Source organism: Rhineura floridana, chromosome 4, assembly GCF_030035675.1.
Source record: "Rhineura floridana isolate rRhiFlo1 chromosome 4, rRhiFlo1.hap2, whole genome shotgun sequence".
Classification (NCBI taxonomy): Eukaryota; Metazoa; Chordata; class Lepidosauria; order Squamata; family Rhineuridae; genus Rhineura; species Rhineura floridana.
This window is the reverse complement of record NC_084483.1, coordinates 164,859,969-164,884,196: the sequence shown is the minus strand read 5'-3', so window position 1 is coordinate 164,884,196 and position 24,228 is coordinate 164,859,969. Positions and strand designations below refer to the sequence as shown.

The 24,228-nt window shown below is 39.4% G+C and overlaps 1 protein-coding gene across 1 annotated transcript in view; it reads left to right on the top strand.

The window, feature by feature from the left end:
- DNAH14 (dynein axonemal heavy chain 14) overlaps positions 1 to 24,228 on the top strand; it is a 472,613-nt gene that overhangs the window by 359,572 nt on the left and 88,813 nt on the right. Inside the window, exons 59-65 of the mRNA XM_061626120.1 lie at positions 376 to 575; positions 2,449 to 2,622; positions 5,686 to 5,794; positions 8,647 to 8,772; positions 11,386 to 11,480; positions 13,610 to 13,769; positions 20,224 to 20,355. Of these exons, the coding sequence (XP_061482104.1) occupies positions 376 to 575; positions 2,449 to 2,622; positions 5,686 to 5,794; positions 8,647 to 8,772; positions 11,386 to 11,480; positions 13,610 to 13,769; positions 20,224 to 20,355 (996 nt within the window). The remainder of the gene's footprint in view (positions 1 to 375; positions 576 to 2,448; positions 2,623 to 5,685; positions 5,795 to 8,646; positions 8,773 to 11,385; positions 11,481 to 13,609; positions 13,770 to 20,223; positions 20,356 to 24,228) is intronic.

The window sequence follows — 24,228 nt, the reverse complement described above, 5'->3', positions numbered from 1 at the left end:
AGGGGGAAGAGGAAATTAGCATGTGTTTTAAATTTTATTATGAAAAATCAAGAGTTCCATCTCAAAATTAATATCATGTACTAGAAGAAAGACCACTATCTGCTCTTTTGGTGTGGAACACAGAATTCTGAAATTTCAGTGCAAACAATATAGCATTAGTTCTTAATCTGCTGTTGACACTGAATAACTTACAGTGCAATTCTAAGCATGCTTACTCAGAAGTAAATCCCATTGATTTCAATGGAGATTACTTACAATACAGTGGAAATAAGATTGCATTCTCAGATATGACAATCTAAACATCACTGCATGCATATTTTTGAAAATTAATGTATATGAGTATAGCTTTCACAAAGGATTAAATCTTTATTTCAGAGGGTACATAGCAATCTTCATATCGTTTTGACAACAAGTAATGCAGGACTGATCTTTCGTCAACGTTGCCGGACATATCCTGCCATTATTAATTGCTGTACAGTTGACTGGTATGAAACCTGGCCTGAAGAAGCTCTTTGCCATGTTGCAGACAGTTACTTTAGCCATGATGACTCATTTCAGAATCAGGTAGGGTATTTGTACATTTTATCACATGGTAAATAGTAATTAACATGTTGTTATAGTCCTCACTATTATTATTATTATTTATTAAATGTATTATTTATTAAATGTATATCCTGCCCTGAGCAGGAGTTTACCTCACTAGTGAGGTAAGGTTGATTTTCATTAAGCATTTGGTACAAATTAAAGCTTTGCATGAATTATTCTAACCCATTTTGCAAATTCAGGATAAAGTTATACAGCATGGATAGCTAGTGTGGTGCCCTCCAGATGTTTTGGACCACAATTCTCATTGGCCCCAGCTAGTATGGCCACTGGTCAGGGATCTGGTCAGCACCACATTGGCTACCCCTGTTATATAGTATATAACTTGTGTGTGTGTTATGTGCCTTCAAGTTAACTGAGACGTATGGCGACCCTATGAATCAGCAACCTCCAATAGCATTTATTATAAACCACCCTGTTCAGATCTTGTAAGTTCAGGTTTGTGGCTTCCTTTATGGCCTATTGTGTACATCATACAACTCCAGACTCTACTTTCGCATTTGTGCGCATCAGCCTCTGGGTTTCCATTCAGCTTTGACCCAGTTGTGTCATTAGTCACAGCATTACTTGTATTTATCCATTGTTCTTCCCCAGTAGCTCGCTGAGTGCCATTTGACCCGGGGGTCTCATCTTCCAGCACTATCCCATGTTGCATTTTGGATAGTCTATTCACACGGTTTTCATGGTAAGAGATATTCAGAGGTGGTTTACCATTGCCTTCCTCTGAGTCTGGGTGCATCTTAGTCTGGTGTCTCAGCTTTGACCATTCCACCTTGGGTGACCCTGCTAGGAGTCTAGCCTCTTGGTCTAGACTCCTGAGAGCATTGTTCTCAGCTTCTTCGCCACTCTGAAACCCCCTCACCATGTTAAGGTGTGCATCCTAGAGGGGATGATGCAAACTTGAGGTGATGCAAAATGATAAGTGAGATGCTCCTTCCATACTTCGCTGAATGTTATTTTTAGTGTGAAAGGGGGAGTTGGAGGACCACCAAAAAAACTTGCCTTTTCACTTCATTTATTTCCAGTACATTCCTAATGATAGTTGTATTTTCAGTTCTTCTTGTTGACTACATAATCTTGCTAGCCATGGAACATGTAGCCGGCCTGATGACATCATGATACTACATAGCCAAACAAATCTGGCTATGTGATGACACCATGAAATCAAATTGGAATGAAGATGATGCTTCCTGCTCCCTCTGATTGGAAGTATCATGTTATGCAGACACTTCCCCACTCCAATGGTCATCAAAATTACGCATCAAAATTACGGAGCAGCATACATTTTGAGAGGAGGAGTATTCATTGTGTAAAATGTGTTCTCTCCATTTTGGCTCTGCCCCAGAAAGTTGGACATCTAAAAATTGAATCACACTGCAAATACATGGGGTATTTTTTTAAAAAACACACACACTGTGTTCTCTGTTATGTTTTGTTTGCAGTTCACGACAAAAACATCAGAAGCTAACAAAATATAGTTTGATTTGTGTTACCATTTAGCAACATTGTTTTCCAGAATCCTTCCTGGTTAGTTGGGTCTTTCAGCCCCTGCTGAATGCCAGCAGAGACATACTCTGGAAAGCCATCTGAGTTAGAATTAACCAGGGGAGGGGGAGGAATGCCTATAATCAGAATACTAAAATATTCAGAGTTGTAGTCGTTATGTGCACATATCATTAGCATGGCTCTCTAAGGAGTCAAGTACAGAACAGCAGTTACAGGTAAATGAAGCCATGTTTTATTATTTCTGTACCTTAAAACATTGCAAACAAAATGTCCTTAAACAGAAATATATTATATAAAAATAGAGTATTTTCATTATTGTATTTCTTTGCAGAAGTTCAGAAATGTGCTTGTCCAAATATGTGTTAACATTCACAAAAATGTATCTATCATAACTGAAAAGTACTTGAAGGAAACTAAAAGGCATTACTACATCACTCCCAACAGTTACTTGCAGTTCATAAACACATTTTCAACCATACTGAAATCAACAAAAGAAAAAACTCTGAGCGACAGGTATGAAACAAGATATGCAATACATCCATTGCTTGGAAATGGCAAACTATCCAGCCTCTCTGGCTCAGGGTGGACATCATGCTCACATAGGGATGGGGAAGAAATTTGGTTCAGTTTGCATTTAAAGATGAATCTACCTAATTTACAGTTCCTGAAACAATATATGAACTATAACATCACCACACTTTTTGCATTTCTCTGAGTTTTGCAATGCAGTCTTTGAGCCAAGTAATATGTACAAATATACTAGGGTAAAGTGTGCATAGAAATGCATATATTCTTAAAAATAACATGCAATATGCATTATATTAGGGGAAATTGCTTTTAAAAACTACATTAGACAAAACTGCATATAAAATTGTGTATATTAGAAGAAATTTGCACTAAAATGCTGCTGAATTTTCATGTGGACTTTTTTATTATTATTATCATTAATTTTTATTCAAAGTTTCAAAAAACAAAACAGAACAAAACAAAACAAAACAAACAAAAAACAAATTAATAACTAATACAATAAAATAAAATGTTGACTTCCGATTTGTCGCAGATCAGTTATAGATCTCATCAAGTCTGCTAGGTCCAGTAGTTTCAATAGCCATTCTCAGTGTTAATTCCATCTTCCATCTCCATCCTTGCACCCATAATAATCTTGCTGTCATAGTCATAGTCATATAATAAAAGTCTGATAGGAATTTCTTTCATCACAAATATTTCCTTGCCATCAATTCCGAATGTACCACTGAAATGTTGTTGTAAAGCTGCATCTCTGCTCCTCCTTTCCACAGAATGCACCATCACATCTCCTGAGAGTTTTTCCATTGTCACACATCTGGAATTAATTCTGTAAACTTTCTCCATTTCAAGTTCCATCAAATCCTTCCAATCCAGGAATTTTTTTGAACCGTTGATATCTTTATCTCTAATCTCTTCACCAATTCCTTCAAGGACAGCGCTGAATTCCAAACAGTGATATTTGTCTCCAGGATCCATCACAGCCATAAAATCCAAATCTTTTTCCAAGTCCATATTTGATATATCTATTCCAATCTCCAGGGCTTGAACCTTTCCTTTAATTTTTCTTTCATCTTCTTTTATTTGTCCAGCCATATCTTTGGTCTCATCCACCTCCCCTCTCACAGAATCCTGAATTTCCTTCAGCTCCTGTCTCATTTTGCCAAATTCACTTTTCATCTCTTGTCTGCTCTGTCTCAGCTCCTGTCTCACCAGCTTAATCTCATTCATTATTTTCTGAAACATATCTAGATAGAGAACCCCTTCCTGTACATCCAGGGTCTCAGCCACCTTCTTGATTGTCATTCTTAACTATTCCCAAGCAAAGAACAGTTTATTTCTTTTTCCAGTCACAAAGGAGTTAATCCTCCAAGCCTGCTGACATCACCCTCTAGACAGCACAAACCGCCTTATCTCTTATGTGTCCAAAAGTGCAAAACAAATTTTGTTCACAGCATCCAAAAAACTAGTGGCATAAAAAGTAAGCAGATTCGTCCAAAAAAAAAAAAGTAGATCAGAGAAAATAGTCTCAAATGTCATAAAATCAGATTTCCTCTTTAGATTAGTTGCCCCTCATCCGTTTATATCTTTAAAATGCTCAATAACATGCCAGCTTTTTGCAATAAAAAACAAAGATAGGCTATTTCGATTTTCTTCCTCCTTAATTCTGTGTATATGAGAGAAAGTTATAACTCACCCAGGGATTCTTTGTTGCTGATCCTTTAACAAATCTCTTTTACTGTAACGATAACAAAATGATAAGAGTAGATAGAAGAATGCTTGCCTGTTAGAATACGTTTTTCTTTAAAGAAAAAAAAAGTCTTGCTTAATCAGTTTGAGCTTGCTTGAAATTCCCTGGCTCCGTCCGACGTTGCTGGCAGGTCCTTCGTTCCTAATGAATTCAAGTCCCCCAACAAACACAACGAAGCTTGTGGATAATCTCTTCGTTTCTCCCTTGCCTGGGAGAAAGTTTTTACCAGTCAAAAAAAACCTTTTGGCTGGTTTTAAAACTGAAAAAGCTTCCTCTGAGACGAGAGCTCGTCTCAGAGGCAGGCACAAGCTAAGCAATCCTTCCCAGAAGTCCTAATTTTCATGTGGACTTTTAAATAAAATTTCACAAACTGATTTGGAAATGTGGAGAACCGAATTTAAGATTGAAAAAATACGAAACAGAGAAAATGAAATTGACAGATTTGCCCGTCCCTGTGCACAAAATACTTACACTCCAGTACTTCTGAGGCTTTCGTGGTTGCCAAGCTTCAGCTGCAGAGGCAGTAGGATTTCCAGAGGTGGAAGTATTATGCTACAAGAGCTCAGCATGGCAGAAGTAGAGGTAAAACAGCCTTCACTGGTACATCTTTGGTGCATTATCACAGTACATCTTGGTATTCTTTGTTCAATGATATCTTGGATTCTGCAGCTGTGCATTGATTGCTAGATCCAGGTGGCCTTGCACACAGGTTTACCCAGCCCATGGAATGCAGCTTTTTGATGAGGTGACCTCCAGTTAACGGTATAAGAACCTATCCAGCACTGGCTACCCTGTCATGCCCAATGACAATGACTGGCATTTCGTTTTTCTATAATATTTAAGAGCCTAGCTAGCTGTCAGTGAAAGACAGTTTGCTTAGGGGGCCCAAATGAACTAATGCAATTATCTGGTTTGCCCAACGCAGCAAGCCAAACTGTGGCTTGGCAAAACCATGTGAATGTGCAGGCTCTCAAAGAGGGGCTTGCATCGTCTTTGCTCCACCTTGGTCCTTTTGCTGACATACTTGGCTAAGTCAAGGTTTGGCTTAGGGTGTCATCCCAGCTGGAAGTCATGGCTAAAATCTCTCCTCACTAACCATGAACTGTAACCAAGAACAAATCTTGTTCATAGCTCAGTACAGCAGCAAAAAGGATTGGAGAGGAGCAAAGCAGCTGCAAGCTCCTTAGTAGTCTTGCTAAGCCATAGTGTGCAAACCAGGTTCATATATAACTAACTGTCTATGACAACATATAACAGAAAAGTTCCAACTATGATTGGATTTTAACCATTTTTAATTTTAGAGCGTCCTATCATTCTGGTCTGACCAAAATCCTCGAAGCAACTTCACAGATTACAGTTATGCAACATGAGTTGTTTGTCCTTGGTCCTCAAATAGAGAAGAAATCAAAGGTACAATTTAACTCAGAATTGCTTTGTCGTTTTTGCAAAATACTCAGTGATCTCCTGTCAGGACTCATGGCAGAATTTAAAGCATATAAACTATATTGTATATAGTTTTATATCAGGTCTGCTAAGACATTAGTCCAATAATAATTGCAAATAATCATTTGCAAAGTGATGGACATTGGAACAACAACAAAAAAACACTTCCGCCTTCTCATATACACTGAAGGAGCCTAAACTGATAGGAAAGAGATCTCACTGAAAAAGTCAGCTTAGGCTGCAGTCCTAGGATGGTGCTCAACTAAATTCACACTAGCATAACAACTTCAACTAGTACAAATGGATTTCCTCCTCATCTTCCCCCATGTGGGCCCCGTGCCATCCCCAAATCTGCTCTAGAGGGTTAGGAGAAACCCCAGAATAGATTTAGGGGGCATGCAAGAAGGGAAGGGGAAAAATGTTCTGTTGCACAAGGAAAATTCCTTATACTGACAGAACATTTGACTTAGTACTAAGTTGAATAGAACACCTAACCTCACCTGGGAGTAAGTTCCACTGAATTTAATAGGACTTACTTTGGAGCAGACATGGTTAAAATTGCATTGCAAATATATTACAACAGGGCTGAGAAACCTCTGGCCTGCAAGCCTAATTATGCCTGCTAGGCCACCTCATTTGGCCCAGGAGGTCATTTTAGTCAAGTCATGCCCACCTGTCATAGACCTGATTTATATACAGTGTCATGTGTGGGACAAGTAATGTCAGGGCTCAGCAGAAAATGTATTTCCAGGCACTGCTGATCAGCTGATTTTGAAGCCCCTTTCAAAATACAGGGCAAGGTAACACTTTGAGAGGGGCTATCTTGTCTAGTATTGTCAACACTGATTGGCAGCAGCTCTTCAGGATGTCAGGTAAGGGTCTCTCCCAGCTCTACTTTGCAAACATCTAATCTGCTGCTGCACTTGCACCAAAATCAATCTGTTTAAGCTTTGCTCAGCTTCTCATAGGTTCTTTGTTTTGCTGAAACAAAACATTGATTAGCAATAGTTTTAGACAAAAAGAACAATTTTTAACACGGTATATAATTAACTCATTTATTGTCACAAAATATTGTCACAGATAGCCGCTGTGGTGTGCAGTGACCACAGATTTGCCTTGTATCTGTTGCATTTGAAAGCAGCCCAGTCTGTTTCAGATCCACTTTGTGTTATTCTGATTTGTTGTTCAGGTCCAAATCTGATCTGTTGAATCCCAAACTATTTTTTTACCTGCTGACTATAGTGAGGAATCTAAAAATAGATATAATTTTTTGCAGGCAAAAGAGCCCCCACCCCCACCAAGTGGATTAATCCTGCCAAATTTCAGACAAATTCATGCAGGGTGTATGTGCAGAGAACCGTTGAATTTGGTTTTCTTAAAAAAAAACCCATAAATTTTGAAAATTTTGAAAACTATAAATTTTCTGCCAGAATTTGATGAAAATGGCAAGCCACCTCTTTTGAGGGGATGAAGTCTGTCTGATTTCAGAAAGTTTTGTGCACTGGTTCTCCCACAAGCACAGATATTAATGTTTTGGGGTGGGAAAATAGAAATCATGTCCCTTCTCATTTTTTGTGGGAAAACGGTTTGAAAGAGAGATGGATAAGGAATCTGCCAAAGTTCAGACAAATAGTGTTGGGGGCCAGTGTGCTATGTGATGTTACCTTAATTAGAAACAACTGGAAAAGACACCATTTTTTTCTTGTCCCCCTCTCATTTCCTGGAAGTTCCCTCCATGTGAGCTATTATTTTAATTGTTTATTAGGTAAAAGAACAATTGGGAAAGAAGCAGGCCACTTCATTCATCTAACTCCACTTCTTCTGCCCTGTTTTCACAGCTGAAACTAGAAAATAGTGACCTATCTCAACTCTGTTTATATACTTCAGCATCCTCCCCCAAATCACTGAGATTGGAGTGTCTTGGGACATTAATTTATTGTGATTAAAAGCTAGATCTGTCCATAAATATGAAAGATCTCCTCTCCTTTCCCTTCTCTAACTGCTCTTCTCTCAAGCTCTTGGCGTTTCCTCAGTCAGCTTGGTTTCATTTCTCAGAAAAATAAAGCAGGGGCAGGTAATGTGTTTTGGGGGCTTTTTTGTTTTTTTGAAAAACAGAGGCCACTGAGCAACTTGGACACTTAAGGGTTCCCTGGTCTGCCTTGATGTCTTGTTAATGGCTGCTTTGATATCTTGTTAATGAGTAACCTCATTATTTGGGGTACACAGAGAGCTAACAACCAATAGTTAGATAGTATTTTAAATGGATTGAACAGATTCATGGATGATAGATCTATTGACCTCAACTGAAAGGCAATATATCTTTGATTACCAGATGCTATCACATCTACATCACACTATGCTTACAGGATTTTAGGGACATATGACTGAGTTGTGGAACTCCCTACTGAGGTGCATCTGGCAACTTTGTTGTACAGTTTTTGGCAAATGCTGATGACACACCACTTTACCCTGACCTGAGACATGTACTTTTAGGACCCACCCCATTTTGGAATTTTAGGTTGTTTTTAATGTCGTATTTTAAATTTGTTGTAACCTGCCCTGGGACCTTTGGGTGAAGGATGGATAATAAATAATGAGGGTGAGGGTGATTATAGGCATCTGGAATAGATGGATCTTCTGTTCTGATCCAACAACACAGCCCTTATGTTCTTATTGTGCATGTCATCTTTGCTATCCCATAAAAATCTTGCTGATTAGCTTATAAAGCATCCATTGTATTTCTAAAATACTAGAACAATTACTGTTTCAGAGATTCTGTAAGAAAGATATTTGACTAAGAAAAGTATCTCTCCTACCAGGAAATAGAGGAACTTGTGGAAAAGCTTCACAAAGATGCATTAGTTGTAGAGCAAGTTCGAACTATTGTTAAACAGGATGAAGAAATTATGGCTGCAGAAACACGCACTGTAGAAGAATATGCCCAGGTACAGCACATTGTCCTTCCATTTGTATTGTCCCATGTTGGATGTTTCCAGTTTCTTGGCAAAATGACAGGCACACTGAGATCTCCAATAAAATGGCAATGGTCCTACAGGATGGGAGATGAACAAAAAGTCTCTTGTGTAAAATGGCTGGTGTTAGCTAATCAGTACAATTTCTCATTCCATTCCAAATTACAATCTCCTCTCTGCATTTTCTGTACACTTTGGGATATGTGCTTCAGCTGCAGGTGACTTGGAACAAAAATTGTAAATTATCAACACATGCCTTTCACCAGCACCAACACTAATAAAAATACTTTGCACTCCATACAAAACAAAGGGAGTTCTTATATAGAAAAAAATCCAGAGAATGGAAAACAGAGATTGTGGACTTCCGGGAAGGGTGACTTAGCCTGTGCCTGCTTTTGAGACGGGCTCCTGCCTCAAAAGAAGCTTATTCAGATATATCAGTCAGATTTTTTTTTTTTTGACTGATTAAACTTCTCCCGGGTAGGGAGAAACGAAGAGATTAACCTCAAAGCCTATTTTTGTTGGGACGACCAGATCTCATTAATTTATGGGACGAGGTCCAGCCGACGAAGGTGGGACGGATTTTCAACAACAAGCTCTATCTGATAAAGCGAACGTTCATCTTATCTTCTAAGAGAGAACGCACTAACAGGCAAGCACCCTTCTTTCTATATTTTTCTTTTACTTGACTTAAATTGTTGCTGTTTAAAAGAGATTTGCCAGATTGATCGGTTTTTGACATCTCACTGGGGAGCCATAACTTCTCTCTGCTACTCACTAATTAATAGCTTATCTCTGTTTTTGTTGCAAAAAGCTGTCCTGGATTTGCATTCTAAAGATATACACAGAAGAGGGATTTCTATTCCAGATTTTTATTTTGAAGAATATTATATTGTCTGAGACTACTCTCTTTTTGGTCTATTTTATTTTGACGAATCTGTTTCCTGACGACCGCCATTAATTGTTTCGATCCTGGGAACTGCATTTTGTTTACTTAAGCATGGAGAGATAAGGCTGTCTGCTCTGTTTATACTGTGATGTCACCAAGTTTGGAGTATTAACCCAATTGTTGCTGAAATAAGAAGTGGTTTTCCTATATTTTTCTTTTAAAATGGCAATTAAGAAAGTGGCTGAGAATCTGGAAATAACTATGTTTCAGAAAATAATGGATGAGATTGAGATAACGAAACAAAACCTGCGACAGGGTTGTAAGGAGCTGAAAATTGAATTGAGTAAAATGAAGCAGGAGATTAAAGATATAGGGGTCCCTGTGAGAGAGGTGACCCTGGAAGGGGTCCCTGTGAGAGAGGAGACCCCGGAGATTGGAACAAACGTGGAACAGGAAAAAGATTTGGAGTCTATGGACTTTAGAAACAAAATCTATTGTTTGGAGACACAGGAGATTAAAGACATAGGGGTCCTTGTGAGAGAGGAGACCCTGGAGACTGGAACAGGGGTCCCTGTGAGAGAGGAGACCCTGGAGACTGGAACAGGGGTCCCTGTGAGAGAGGAGATCCCGGAGATTGGAACAAACGTGGAACAGGAACAAGATTTGGAGTCTATGGACTTTAGAAATAAAATCTATTGTTTGGAACTCAATGTTATCTCTGAAGAAATTAATGAAGATTCTAGAGATAAAGTTATCAACGGCATGGATAATCTTCTGGACTGGATTGATGTGATGGAGCCCAATATAGAGAAAATCTATGGAATTAACTGCAGCCATGTGACAATGGAAAAACTTTCAAGAGATGACCCAGTGTATTTTGAAAAAAAGAACAGAGATATGATTTTACAGCAGTATTTCAGCAACCTATTCAGAATGGATGGCAAGAAAATATTTGGGATAGAGGTAATTCCCATCAGACTCTTACTATATGACTATGGTTTTGACAGCAAGATTATTATGGAATACTGATAATGGAAGATTGGATACTGAAATTACTGGACTTAACAAGACTACTGAAGATGGAAGATGGAAAATGGAACTAATAGGGATAATAGAACAATGGCTACTGAAATTACTGAACCTAACAGATTCTGATGTGATGGATTAATTGAAATGTTTATTTTGACTATGGTTATGACAATAAGATTATCATAATTAGTAATGAGATGGATTAATCGATATGCTTATCTGGAAAAAAAATTGATAGATATATTTCTTAAAGAATTGAAACCTCTCTTTGACTTTTTGTGGAAAGAATAAAGTAATGTTTATGAGATTTGATGATTAAGTAAGATAACTACTGGAGGAAAGTGATTTTATAATATGACTTAAGAGACAGGATTGTTATATATTATAGACTTATAACTGATTTGATCTTTGACAAATGGGAAGTCAATATTTTACTCTTTATTTTTTATTTTTGTTTTTTTTTTCTTTTTTTTTTTTTTTGTTTAACTATTTTTGATTTTGTTTTTTGTCTTTGAATGTTTTATGATTTCGTCTTGTATGTTTTATGAAAATTTGAATAAAAATTATTGAAAAAAAAAAAAAAAAAAAAGAAAACAGAGATTGTGTTAGGATACATTTTAAAAGTAAACATCAAAGTCTAACTGTTCTTCATGTTTTGATTTATATAGCAAGCAGCAGATGAGCTCAGTATTGTAATGCCATCTTTAGAAAAAGCCCTTGCTGCTCTTGATGCACTTGACAAAAATCACATTGCAGAAATTAGGTAAGAGTTTTGCTCTTGATTGGAGTATATGAAATGCTGTATTTCAAAGCACTTTTCTGTTCATCTTTATTCATTATGGTTTAGATAAGCGTTACAGCTATTGTGGTACTTTAAAGTAGATATGGTTTAAAGCACTGTTCTTCAACCTTGGGTCCCTAGATGTTGTTGGACTACAACTCCCATCATCCTCAGCCATTGGCTAAGCTGGCTGAGGCTGGTGGGAGTTGTAGTCTAAACTTTGGAGAACAAAGAAAAGAATGCTGTCACCAAATTTTAAGATATTTTGCTTCTGTAAATAAATTTGCAACTTAGCTCTAATTTCATGATTTTTGTGATGAAATTAGTTACATGTCTTAATAGTTACATGTCTGACATACAATTCTAAATATTTTGGGCACATTCCAAAGTTTTGTGTGTAGGTGGCATTTGTGTTCTCCCTACTTGTTGTTAGACAGCGGCCCAAGCTCCTTCTTCATGTCTGGCCAAGAGGAGAAAGATTTGTAGACTAGCATTTCCTTTCGACCAGCACTGCTGATTAGCATTCTTCTTCTCAAGAAGAGATTTCTTCTTTACCGACAATAATACAGAGGGAAGTAGTTTAGTGTCTGGATAGAAGTCCCTGTATAAGCAGGACCATTTTAGCCAGTCTAAAGAATGAAAAGGTTTAGGAAAAATGGAGGAAGAGCTAGTCCTACCAGGCTGAATTCATGCTCACTCTTGCCTTTAAGAAGAGGGAAATGAGTTGCTAACATCTCCAGAAGGTGGGTAATCGGTGCCATAGAACTGGCTTGTAGTCATGTTCCCAAGTGTGAGGGGCTGCCTATTCTCTTCTGTATTCTGGGCAAATTAGAGCTGTTTGATTAAGTAGAAGAGACTGAATAAAATAAAAGCCAATGTTTAGGACAGTCAAGTAATGCATTTGACTACTTGGGCACTTCCAGGCAGATGATTTCTTGTGTGTCAAGAACATTCTGCATTTGTATGGGAATTGTTTTTAAAAAGATCCTCAGGACTGTTGCATTAACTCCCATTATCTGAACATAAGGTTATTCATAATGTTGTTTATATATTGCACCTGTTTACACTAAACTGCAACCTCCTTCAAATTCACCAGGTTGCAAATGTGTATTTTGTCCCTCAGTCTAGGGCAGCATATCATGTCAAATATTTTAGTGATCTATGTGAAATCCTAGCCCCGCACTTGTAAGCGTGGGGAACTGTTTGTGGGGCAGGCAGCAACAGGTGGGGAATTATCCTTCTGCTCATGTACCATCTCTCACAGAACCTCCTGTGGTCCGTCCCGGGTGATTCCACCAGAGCTCATGGAAGGGGACGGGAAAGGCCTTGGCTCTGCTGCACACTGAGGGCCATTTTCACACACCAGTTTCCCCACCTATCCTTCCTCATTTTAGTGCTTCACTGAATTTTTCTTAAAAGGGTTGCTGGTTGACAGAGCTGCATAGAAATTTTCCTCTCAATCAAATTGGCATTTGGTTGAGTAGGTTTTTTGCCTATCCCTCATTGATTGCTTTGTCAGTTGTTAGATGTATATTGCTTCTGTCACAACCTAAGGCAGAAATGCCATTGGATGGCACTGGGTAGGATCAGACATAAAGGGAACTCCCATAAGAGGTCTAGTGGGGATATGTGTGGGCCAAGTCCCTAGTGTGGGAGGAGCAGGCCTAATCCAGCATGCACCCACTCCCACTGGTTTCCCAGCCAGATCCCAGGGGCATTGGCTGCGCCATCTCTGGAGTCTAACACTGACCAACACCCAAAGGTGGCACCTCAGCTGGCTTTTGGGGGGGACAAACATTCCCATAGCAATGGCTGTCAGAATGAAAGTGCATCCTCATCCTACTGCCATGACAGTCACACTTACTTGCTGTAGTCCGATAAAGTTGTGGCCTGTTTTCACCCATAAATTGTAGTTGGCTCTTTTATTTCCATGGGTTAGGGGCTGCATTCTGCGTCTGCTTCAGAAATACCAATGTACCTTAATCATACTAGATTAAAGAAGCAGGAAATGCCATAGTCTGGTAGTCTGGCTTTGTCCAAAGTTGTTAGGATTTCTCTGGCACAAACGGTATTCAATTTTGTATGGTTCACTTTTCTTATATATCATACAGGGTGTATGCTCGGCCTCCTCCACTTGTACTAACTGTTATGAATGCAGTTTGTGTTCTTCTTCAAAAGAAACCTACCTGGACAACAGCAAAATTACTTCTTGCAGATCCTGGGTTCCTAAAGAAGTTAGTTACTCTTGACAAAGATAATTTGCCAGAAAAGGTAAAGGAGGGATGCAGAGTATATTCTTTTTGTTTATTCTTTTGTTTCTTCTGTTGTATACCTAGGAATACTGAAATTAGACCTTAATAAGATATATAACATTAATGCAGATTTCAGACTAATATTGCACTGCTCTTATTTGCTTGGATTTTTTGCTTAGTTACTGTAAAAATAGGAAATGAGAAGGCTGAAGGTGAAGAATTACCTTCTATGTAGGGTTGCCAACTCTGGCTGAAGAAATACCTGGAGATTTTTTTTCAAACTGAGATTGAATTTCTACCTGTTGCTTTACCCGTCTAAATTCACAGATCCAATTCCACCTCTTCTATTTGCCTTTACTTTTTAAAACCAAACTTGGAAAACCAGACCTTTAGAGGCCAGAGAGCACACACACCCTTATTTATTTATTTTTGTTTTATACTATTTTTGTCCTTTTTTGTGTTTTCTTCTCTCAGTGTACTCTGTTTTCTTTCTGCATGTCATTTTGTTGTCATTCTGTAAAAAATTCAAAAACCTTTAAATGAAGAGTATTTTTTCTAAAAAAAAGTAAACCCTGGGGAGAGTCTCCAAAGGCAACCACTAGCAGAAGCCATTTCTGTCACCCTCTTAAGCTTGTTCTGTTCTCCCTCTCTGCAGCTAGGTATGTATAACACCATCATACTAAAATACTTGAAATATAATGTCATATTTTTATATTAAAGCTGGGTTGGCTTGTCCTCCGTTTCATCCTTTTTAAATTTATATTTGAGCTGGCCTCTTGCTGTTTCTAGCAGATCCGGGTTCTTTTTTAATAAGTCCAGAACTCTGCACAGGTCACGTTAATGTTCAGTTTCACCTGCAGTTCAGCATTCACAATGCTATCACTCAGCCTGTTTCTGTCCTTGGTCCAGAGTTCTGTCATTAAACTGAAAACTCTCTCACAGTAAGCATTAGAAACAGGAACGGAAAGTGCAGAAGAGACCAGTTTCTCCATTTGGCCGCCACTACCATCTGACATTTATCTGAAAACCTCCACCTCCTTGGAGACAATCTCTTGTCAGTGTCAATCTCAGTGCCTGTAAATCTGCCCATTTCAAATCACTGTAAAGTGAGAGCACTGCCATTTGTTTTTTAAATAGTGGTGTTTCAAACATACAATTTCTCCAGTTATTCAGTGCACTGTGTCAATGTCTTAAAGGCTTCCTCTCTGAATTTTTTATTGTCAGAGACACATTATCCAAAATGACTTAGGCTGATCTTCCATAGAATTTGTCCTCTCTTCTCTTCAGTTTTGAACGGAGGCCTTCCATGACACCATAGAGTTCTGTGGAGCTGTCATAGTTGCATTCATTTCTTTACAGCATCTTGAAAGATTACCACCAGATTGTGCAAAAAATAAACACAACAAAGAGGGAGAGATTTGTATTCTTCCTCACTGAAAGCTGCCCACACAGTCTTCAAACATTCTTCCCCCTCTGAAATGAAATTAATTTCCCCCTCTGGAAAAAAAAATGTGCCCTCAGCATTGTAGCATGTGTTCAATAGCGGGTACAAGTGACAGCTACCTTGTTGGTTTGTGCCGAAGCACATCTTTGTATTCCATTTCTACAAACTCAAAAAAGGACAAAAGAGATTCTGCCTTCTTGGCCAAGAAGCTCAGCTCACTGTATACCTTGAGGATAAATATTTGTGCATCAAAACTCAAAGACTTAATCCCATGTTTGAGGCAGTTGTGGATTATATGATATTTGCATCCCACTTGTATCAGGAGGCCATTGTGTTTTCCAAATTTTACAGAGGCATTGTCAGCTACATAAGAAGACACACTGTTGATGCTGGAACCATTGTTCTGTAGAATATTGAAGATCCATGTCACAATTGCCTCACTTGTCTCATTGTCATTGTAAAAATCAAGCAAGCCATGCTTAATTCCCTCTGTCACAGAAAAGTAACATACAGTTAATGGGAAGAATTTCCTGTGTGCCTTGTTGAAGGCGTCAGACCGAATGGAAAAAAGCTGTGCATTATCAAAGTCCTTAAACAAACTTCTAATGATTTTGGTGCCAAAATATTTTTTGATTTTTTTTGGCACTTTCAGAATCAGGCAATATTCTTGGAAACATTTTGTTCGCAGTCTTTGCTTGTATAACTTAAATGGTGGGAAATACTATGGTAAACCTGCCCTACGTCAGCTGTTGTCACCTGATTGTCTTGGAATGAGTCTCTTTTGCTAAAAAAAGATGAGATTTATTGCATTCTTTTCTGTTGTTTCTCCAGTTCCTTGTGTTTTATGATGGCTTCTCATTGCTTTTCTTCCCTTATACTTAACTGTAAATCCTTGACAGCATAGAATGCATTCTGTTGTAACCGTGCTGACTTTGTGAAGCCAATTTTTGAATGCATCTTCCTTGCACCATTCATCATTAAAACTATACTGTTGCGTGCCTCCCCCAATGTCCAAGCGGTTAGATTTTGGGGGTCCCTGCGCCCATCCAGGGTTTGGTTTCCTTTGGGAAGAAGGTCAGCGGAGACTGCGGTGTCTTTATGAAATATGGTTTATTTATTTACACACATTCCAACCTGAGTTTAGGATGGAAGGGTTCAAGGCATCAGCAGTCTAATATCCAGCTTTTCCATCTGGGTGCAGGGGCATCCTATAGCCATGATGCAGAGGGATAGCCTCTCTGCATGCCTGCAGCCCCAGCCATTCTCTAGAACACACACTACAAACTCCAAACACACTTCTGCCAGCTCCCAGGAGTGGGGGGAGAGACTCTGCTCCAGTAGAGTTTAAAATGACAAAAGGATCTTCCTAGCCCCTTTTACCAGTTGCCAGGGCAACTAAATAGGCCCATTAACTACCTGGCCACTCTATTTGATTAACAAAGGAGATTCATCTGGCTAGCAGAGACAGCCTTCTGGGCATAGGATTCCAAATCAGAGGCTGGAAAGGTGACCCACAGAAATCATCCATTCCAATTCCCCATGCTCATAACAATACGAACACCTCTTTTTTGCTGTGCCGCTGTTGGAAGATCCTTCACTACCACCATGGTCTGTCATGATTTGAATGTTTTTGTTTAAATTTGAGAAAGAAAAATTGTATGACTGAGCAGCATAGTCCAGAAAGGCCTCCTGGCTCTGCAGGCAGCTGCAACATGCTTAGCGACAAAGAGATACAGAGAACTATTCTTGAATACGCAGCTCCTCCTCCTGCCAGTATCCTAACTCATTTTGCAACATTTACCTAGGACTATGTTCCATGGATTTCCTCTCTCTTTACTATTAACCCCTCTTGTATCTTCTGCACCTTCCTGCTTAGATATCTTGAGATGACAGGCCAGTGTGAGACCAGAGTGGTGGCTTGTCACATCTCCAGTATTGGCCACAAGAGGTTCTTGGAGATTGAGATCAATTCTTACACTCCAGGCCAGACCTGGAGGGGTGGCAATTCTCCTGGAGATAGAGCTGAACTCCTGGTCATTCCAGGCCAAGCCTGAAGGGCTGGCAACCCTACTTCTACCGAGGTATCTTAAGCAAGGGAGGGGGGAGGGGAGAGAATCAGGAAGGGGGAAGTTCACATGCAGAGTATTAGTTGTCCTGGTCTTGCAAGGGCTAAGAATTAAATTAGGGAAATAGAGGAGATAGAAAGAACTTAAGAGTTAAAATCCTAATAGTGATCTGTCTGATGGTAAAAGGAAAATGGGGAGGAAAAAGTTGGATTTTTGCTGTATCATAGAGGAGCACTCTCACAAATGGGTAGGAGTCTATGTCTGCAAGTCAAGTGCAATTCTTTCTGGGTTGTCAGGAGAGACCAGGGTTAGATCCCCCTATGAGAACAGAGCCAATAAGTCACCATTTATTGTAGCAATGAGATCTCCATAACCCCATAAAAAGTGAGGTGCTTCATCTTCTTCTTTACATTTCTGCCTTTTCTTCTTTAATTTGGATTCCATTGAACCCACTTATCTCGGTTAAACACAGAAGAAACGTCCCTTTTTAAAAAGACACTGACTTCTCTACAGAGGATTCCTAGGTAATCCCAAAGAAAATAACAAACGCTGTTCAGGGGCAAAAGTTATATGGAACAAAGTGGTAAGAAAGGGATCTAGCTAAAGTCTTTAACGAAAAACGAAAGAGAAACCAGCTCCTATGGCCATCAGGGTGGGGTGTCAGGAAAAAAATGTAATGTGGAGCAGCCTTCTGGAGTGGTTTCAAGAAGCTGAAAAGATTAAACATACAATGTGCTCCCAGTTACGGGGGGGGGGGGGCAATGTGTGAACCTCACCATGAATCTTAAAAGGGTTTTTCACAATAGGTTCAGACTAGACATGAGTATCATTACATAACAAATGACACAGGTGGTGAGTTTCCTAGGTTAGCTTTAGTCATACCAACTAAGTCCCCTGTTCCACTCCATAAATCTTATTTTATTAAGGTGTTCTTGCACTGCTGGCTGCAAGAGGATGAGCATGAACCTCTTCAGAAAATGTAAAATGGTCACCGGGTTTGAAGGATTATTCACAAAGGATTGATAATTGCTGAATTATAGGTGTTCTGGGAGATCAGTTAGCAATCGCAACCTTCTGCTTTGTGACACACTTGCTTGGATTAGTGCTACCTTGCACCATTAGGGTTTTCCCTGATTACTGCAGTGATGCTGTCGTTGCTACAAGCAAAGTCAAATTACACACATTTTCTTAAGGGATATATAGAATTCCAGCTGAACTGAGACAGTTGAGAATATCTGTTTTTGTTTTTTAAAAAATTGGCTTGGAGAAATGGTTTTGTATAAAAAATAACGAGAGTTCTCTGCTACATATTACACGGTCCTACTACTGTATATGACATATACAATGTACTCCCTCCTCTTGGTATATTCATAAGAGCACAAAAATGCAAATTCCACACTGCCCCCTAATCTGTGGAACGATGTGGGTAATAGGATACATTAGTTATCTTGATTTTTTTTGTTGGCCCCCTATATATGAGTTTTATCTTATGCTATGTTTATTATGTTATTTGTCCACTGTTTTGTTTTTAACATTTTTATTGTATGCTGGCAGCACTGCCTTGTAGGGGTTGGCCTGAAATCAGGGTAGAAATATATTAAATAAATATATTGTTATGAGTTTGGGGTTGGAATGGATGATCCCTGTGGCTCCCCTTCCAACCTCTGATTTGGAATCCTGTGCCTTGGAATGAGGAACTCGCTCTGCTGGTCAGATGAATCTTTTGTTAAGCTAATAGAGTGGCCAGGTAGGAGAATGGGTCTATCAGTTGCCCAGCAACTGGTGAATGGGCCAGGAACACCCTTTTGTCATTGAAACTCTTCAGGAGAGCCTCCCCCCCCCTTCCTGGTGGCTAGTAGAAGTTTGTGCTTTGAGTGTTTTTAGAGTGGTCTAGAGAATGCCTGGAAACTGAAGGCAGGCAGAGAGGGTGGCTCTCTGCATCATGGTAACCTCCTGTAACGCTGATGGGAAAACTGGATATTGGACTACTGATGCCTTGAACCCCTCCATCCTAAGCTCAGGATGGAATGTGTGTAAATAAACCATATTTCATAAAGACACCACAGTCTCCACTGACCTTCTTCCTAAAGGAAACCAAACCTGGATGAACGCAGGGACCCTGGAAATCTCACCGCTTGGAGATTGGAGAGGCGCGCAACAATATGTTGAAGTTACCCATAGGGATGGTTCAGTGCTGGTTCAAACACATTTTGTCAACCTAACAGGCTGATGTCAATTCAACCTCATTCTTTGTCTGCAAGCCATTGCTTTTACTGATCCATTTTTGTCCCCTTGGAAAAAATATTGATATTAATATCGATATTTTTAAAGAAAATGTCACTATTTTTAACAGAAATGTTGATAAATTAAAAATGCTAATAAATATCAATTAAAATATTAATATTATCAATATTTTTAAAGAAAATGTCACTATTTTTAAAGGAAATGTTGATAAATTAAAAATGCTAATAAAAGAAATATCGATTAAATATTAATATTATCAATATTTTGATGCTGTTTTTTTTAAAAAAAAATTCTAAAAATAGCAGTGGAAAATCACTGCATAAAAATCTGATCCACATCTATAGGAAATAAGCAAATTAATGGAAATTTGGTACCAAATCTAAATTGGGCAGAATTCTCACACATCCCTAGTCACCCAGTCAGGTAGAACTGGAAAGTATGATGGGCCCAAAACTGATCAGAAAATAATTTTCTGGTAAATATTTTGTTTCTTCTGAGCTCCTGTTGAACTATTAGAGAATTTAACCTCCCTCCAAGTAATATTTGCTTATATCCACAACTAATGTGGAAGGTTTGGGGAGACCACCATACTCAGGCCTGGGCTGAGGTTTCTCAGAAAGTTTTCATTGAAGAGTTGGTATAATCCTCCTACACTTGTTCATAAGACCTATGATTGTTTTAAATCACTGATTTTAATAACCTGTGTGTGTTCATTTTAGGTAATTCTGCAGTTGAAAAAATATGTGAGGTCACCAGACTTCAGCCCAATAAAAGTTGGACTTGTGTCTGTTGCCTGCTGCTCCATGTGTCAATGGATTTTAGCTTTAGATCACTATCATTTTGTAAAAAAGGTATGTTTATAGTTGCTGTTTCTGATTATTGTAAATGACATTTTCCTCATAAGAAAGTTTTTCAAATAATGTCCTCATAAGAAAAGCTTTTAAAATAATGTAATTCATGATGGGAAATATTCTAAATAGTGAAAGAATATGTGCTCAGTTTTGCAAATATATTTCACCCAAAATTATTTGAGGGATTTAAAAAACACACCCCTGTATTGTTTTGCACATTAACTTTCTAATTATACAGGGCACAATCTCCTGCATGTATAAATGTACACATTCAGCTCTACAATGCATACAACTCAATGCATGCAAAAGGGGGAAATGAAACTAGTAGTATAGGAGAGGGGATGAGGGGCCACTAGTATGGAAATGCCCTTGCTCCTTTGCTTGCATGTAAGGAGACAATTATTGGGGCAAGGAATTTCACTTCCCTCAGGCTCCTGCTTATTTAACTCACACCACTGCTCCTTCTCTCCTTCTTTAATATTTAAATCATTTTAATAACTTTACAAGAGAATGTCTAGCTACCTCAGAAAAGCATCAACGGTACAGGCACTCCCCTGTGCCACCTCCTTCATAATACCTTGCTCCAACCCCCTTCCCTTCCTCCAAGCAAGGCAGAGGAGAGGAGAGGGGGAGGGGAAGGCACATTGCTGCCACATTAGCAGCAGCAAAACATTAACAGCAAGGGAAGAGGAGGAGGAGGAGAGGCAGTGGCAGTTTGCCTCTCCTTCAGTAGTTCCATGTCCTATGCAGGCCTTATTGGTTAGAGGTGAAGAAGGAGTGGATCCACAACATAGTTTTTAATTAAACGTTTAGCAGAGGCCCTTGAATGTTGCAGCTATTCTTTTAACTCTTCCAAAGCAAGTTGGATTATATATATTATTTTGCAAAATGGTCAATTGACAATGCTAATATAACTGAAGTGATGTAATTAAAATGCTTCTGTTTGCAGCCCTCCCTTCCAATCCAGTGGGAACAATTTTCACAGTTTTTGAATGTTTTTGTGAACAGTATCTTCCCCCAATCACACCCCAATCCCCAATTTGGAACAATCCTTGATTGAGAACCAGATTCTGGCCAGTTCACTAACATTCTAGAACAAATTCTACAACTCATTTTGTTGTGTTTGGCCATGGCTGTTCTAATTTCAATTATTGTGTGGTGTAGTGGTTAAGATGGGGTTCGAATCCCCACACAGCCATGACGCTAACTAAGTGATCATGGGCCAGTCACTGCCTCTCAGCCTCAGAGGAAGGCAATGGGAGACCTCTGAATACTGCTTATCATGAAAACCCCATTCATAGGGTCGCCATAAATTGGAATTGACTTGAAGGCAGTCCATTTCCATTTTGTTTATGGAAATATGTGATGTATGTTAGAATAAAGGATAACAAAAATAATTAAGTTATAACATGACCTGAAAGACAGAATGGAAGTTTAAGAACATGTATTTGGTAAGTAACATGGCAGTGATTAGCAGAAAATCCTTAATTACTGGAGTCTTTGTATTCCACATATACACAAATATCTATGTTGATGCATGAGTTCTTTTAAAAGTGCCATGCAGAAAGTGCACCCAACTATACTTAAAGGTTTAGGGGTGGAAATATTTGCAATAACTCCAAACCCTAATAGCTCTCAGACTGCTCTCTCTTATGCACCCACATTTTTTAAAAAAGTCAGAAGCAATTTGAGGATCCATCTCACCATGGCTTTCTCATCAATTCCATGCACGAGGCTAGTACAGTGATACCTTCTGCCTACCGAGAGGATTAGGCTTATCACAAGCATCAGCTTTGAAACTCTCCATAAATTGACCTTGCATTAATATTATAGACCCTAGCTGAATTTGCATGTATTGCTTTGTTAGCCATATTGTGCATGAGCTGTGCTGTGCATGCATAGAATCATAGAATAGTAGAGTTGGCAGGGGCCTATAAGGCTATCAAGTCCACCCCCCTGCTCAATGCAAGAATCTAAATCAAAGCATTCCCAAGCTGCCTCTTGAATGCCTCCAGTGTCAGAGAGGCCACTACCTCCTTAGGTAATTGGTTCCATTGGTATTTGGCAATTGGTAATTGGTTGCAGCCCGAACATTGCCACTTTACCCACTCATACAAAAGGAGAAGCAAACAAACCATGATGGAGATAGCTTAGCATGATGACCAAACCTGGGATCATGGTTTCTTTTGTCCTTACAAAACACAACTGCAGCTAAGCCATCAACAAACTATAGTTTCAGGCTGGCTAGCAATTGTAGTTAGAATGAAACAAACCATGATCCCTGGTTCAGATGTCAGGCTGCCTTATTCCCATCACTGTTTGTCTACCCATTAATGCAAAGCAGTGGTGCTCAGGCCGCATGTACCAGTATACAGCTCATGCACCATATGACTTATGAAACTAAACTTTATGGATTAGCATTACATGCAAACACAGCCATTCAAGTTTTATTATGAGCTGCATTTAGGAGCTAAGTCCATCTCTAACCCACATGTCACACTTTCCTCTTTATCTGCACTTGGTAATATTCTGCTCTTCATACTATGTAGGTAACCAAAATCTTTTTTTTCATAACTGGGAACATTGTCACAGCTCCACACTGTGTGATGAGAAAGAAATATTTACAGAGGGAAAGAGGGAGGGAAGGAGAGAGAGAAGGAGAAAGCCTCTGAATGGGATTGAAAGAGAAGTGGTGACTGAACAGAGGATTGTTTGTTGCTGATAGCCTGTCTGCAAGGGGAACTAAGAAGTTAGAAGAGTGTGTGTATGTGAGTAAGTGGCTGATGTAAGGAATAAGCAAACAGGAATCCTAGCACTGAAAGAGGGTGGGACATTAGGAGCCTAATGGAAACAGCCCACTGGAGTCTAATGGAAACAAGCGGTGCTTAACTAGAGGTTAACTAGAGGTGACACAGGCAATGAAGTTCGGGGAAGGAGATACTCTTCCAGTGGCAAGCCAGTGGTTATTATTAGGCAGCCAGCACAGGGAGAGCCCTACATTATAGAAGAGAACCAGGATGACAGAACATAAGAACATAAGAAGAGCCTGCTGGATCAGGCCAGTGGCCCATCTAGTCCAGCATCCTGTTCTCACAGTGGCCAACCAGGTGCCTGGGGGAAGCCCGCAAGCAGGACCCGAGTGCAAGAACACTCTCCTCTCCTGAGGCTTCCGGCAGCTGGTTTTCAGAAGCATGCTGCCTCTGACTAGGGTGGTACAGCACAGCCATCACGGCTAGTAGCCATTGATAGCCCTGTCCTCCATGAAACCCTTAATACATATAAGTTTAGCTCTTTTTGTGAAAAGAGCCTGATATCAGAAGAGTGACGGCCTTCCCAAGGCTAAAAGAGACATACTGGAGTTCTGAGAGCCCTGGGGACCCATATCAGCCAGACTAAACCCTTCACATGATAGTTATGGAATTGCCTATGGGCAGGAAATAAAATTATGTATCATGCACCTTGCACTTGGCTTTCTAATAATTCCTGAGATCTCAGTGCATGGTGGCTGTATTTCTGGCTCTTGCTTCTTGGGTGTCTGCTCTCTGCTTTGAATTGTCCTCCTGTTCTCTGCTGAGGGACCTTCCCTCTTGCTTCACCTGCCACCTTTTATCCATCGATCAGGTGTCAGGACTGTGTGGGCTTTCTTAATTCACCCACATACTTCCTGGTCCTTTGATTCCTCTCCAGCAGTCACTGCTGAGCATCTCTTAGCTGTGTTTTTTTTCTCACATACAGTAAAAGCCACATTTTGTCTAGACTGGAGTCCTATTTTATTGCATACTTAGTCTTATGATTAATCTAGCCCTGTGCAAGAAATTGTGTTAGCTAAGTTCTTTTTTTCCTATAATATTTTGGCACACTTACCAATAATGT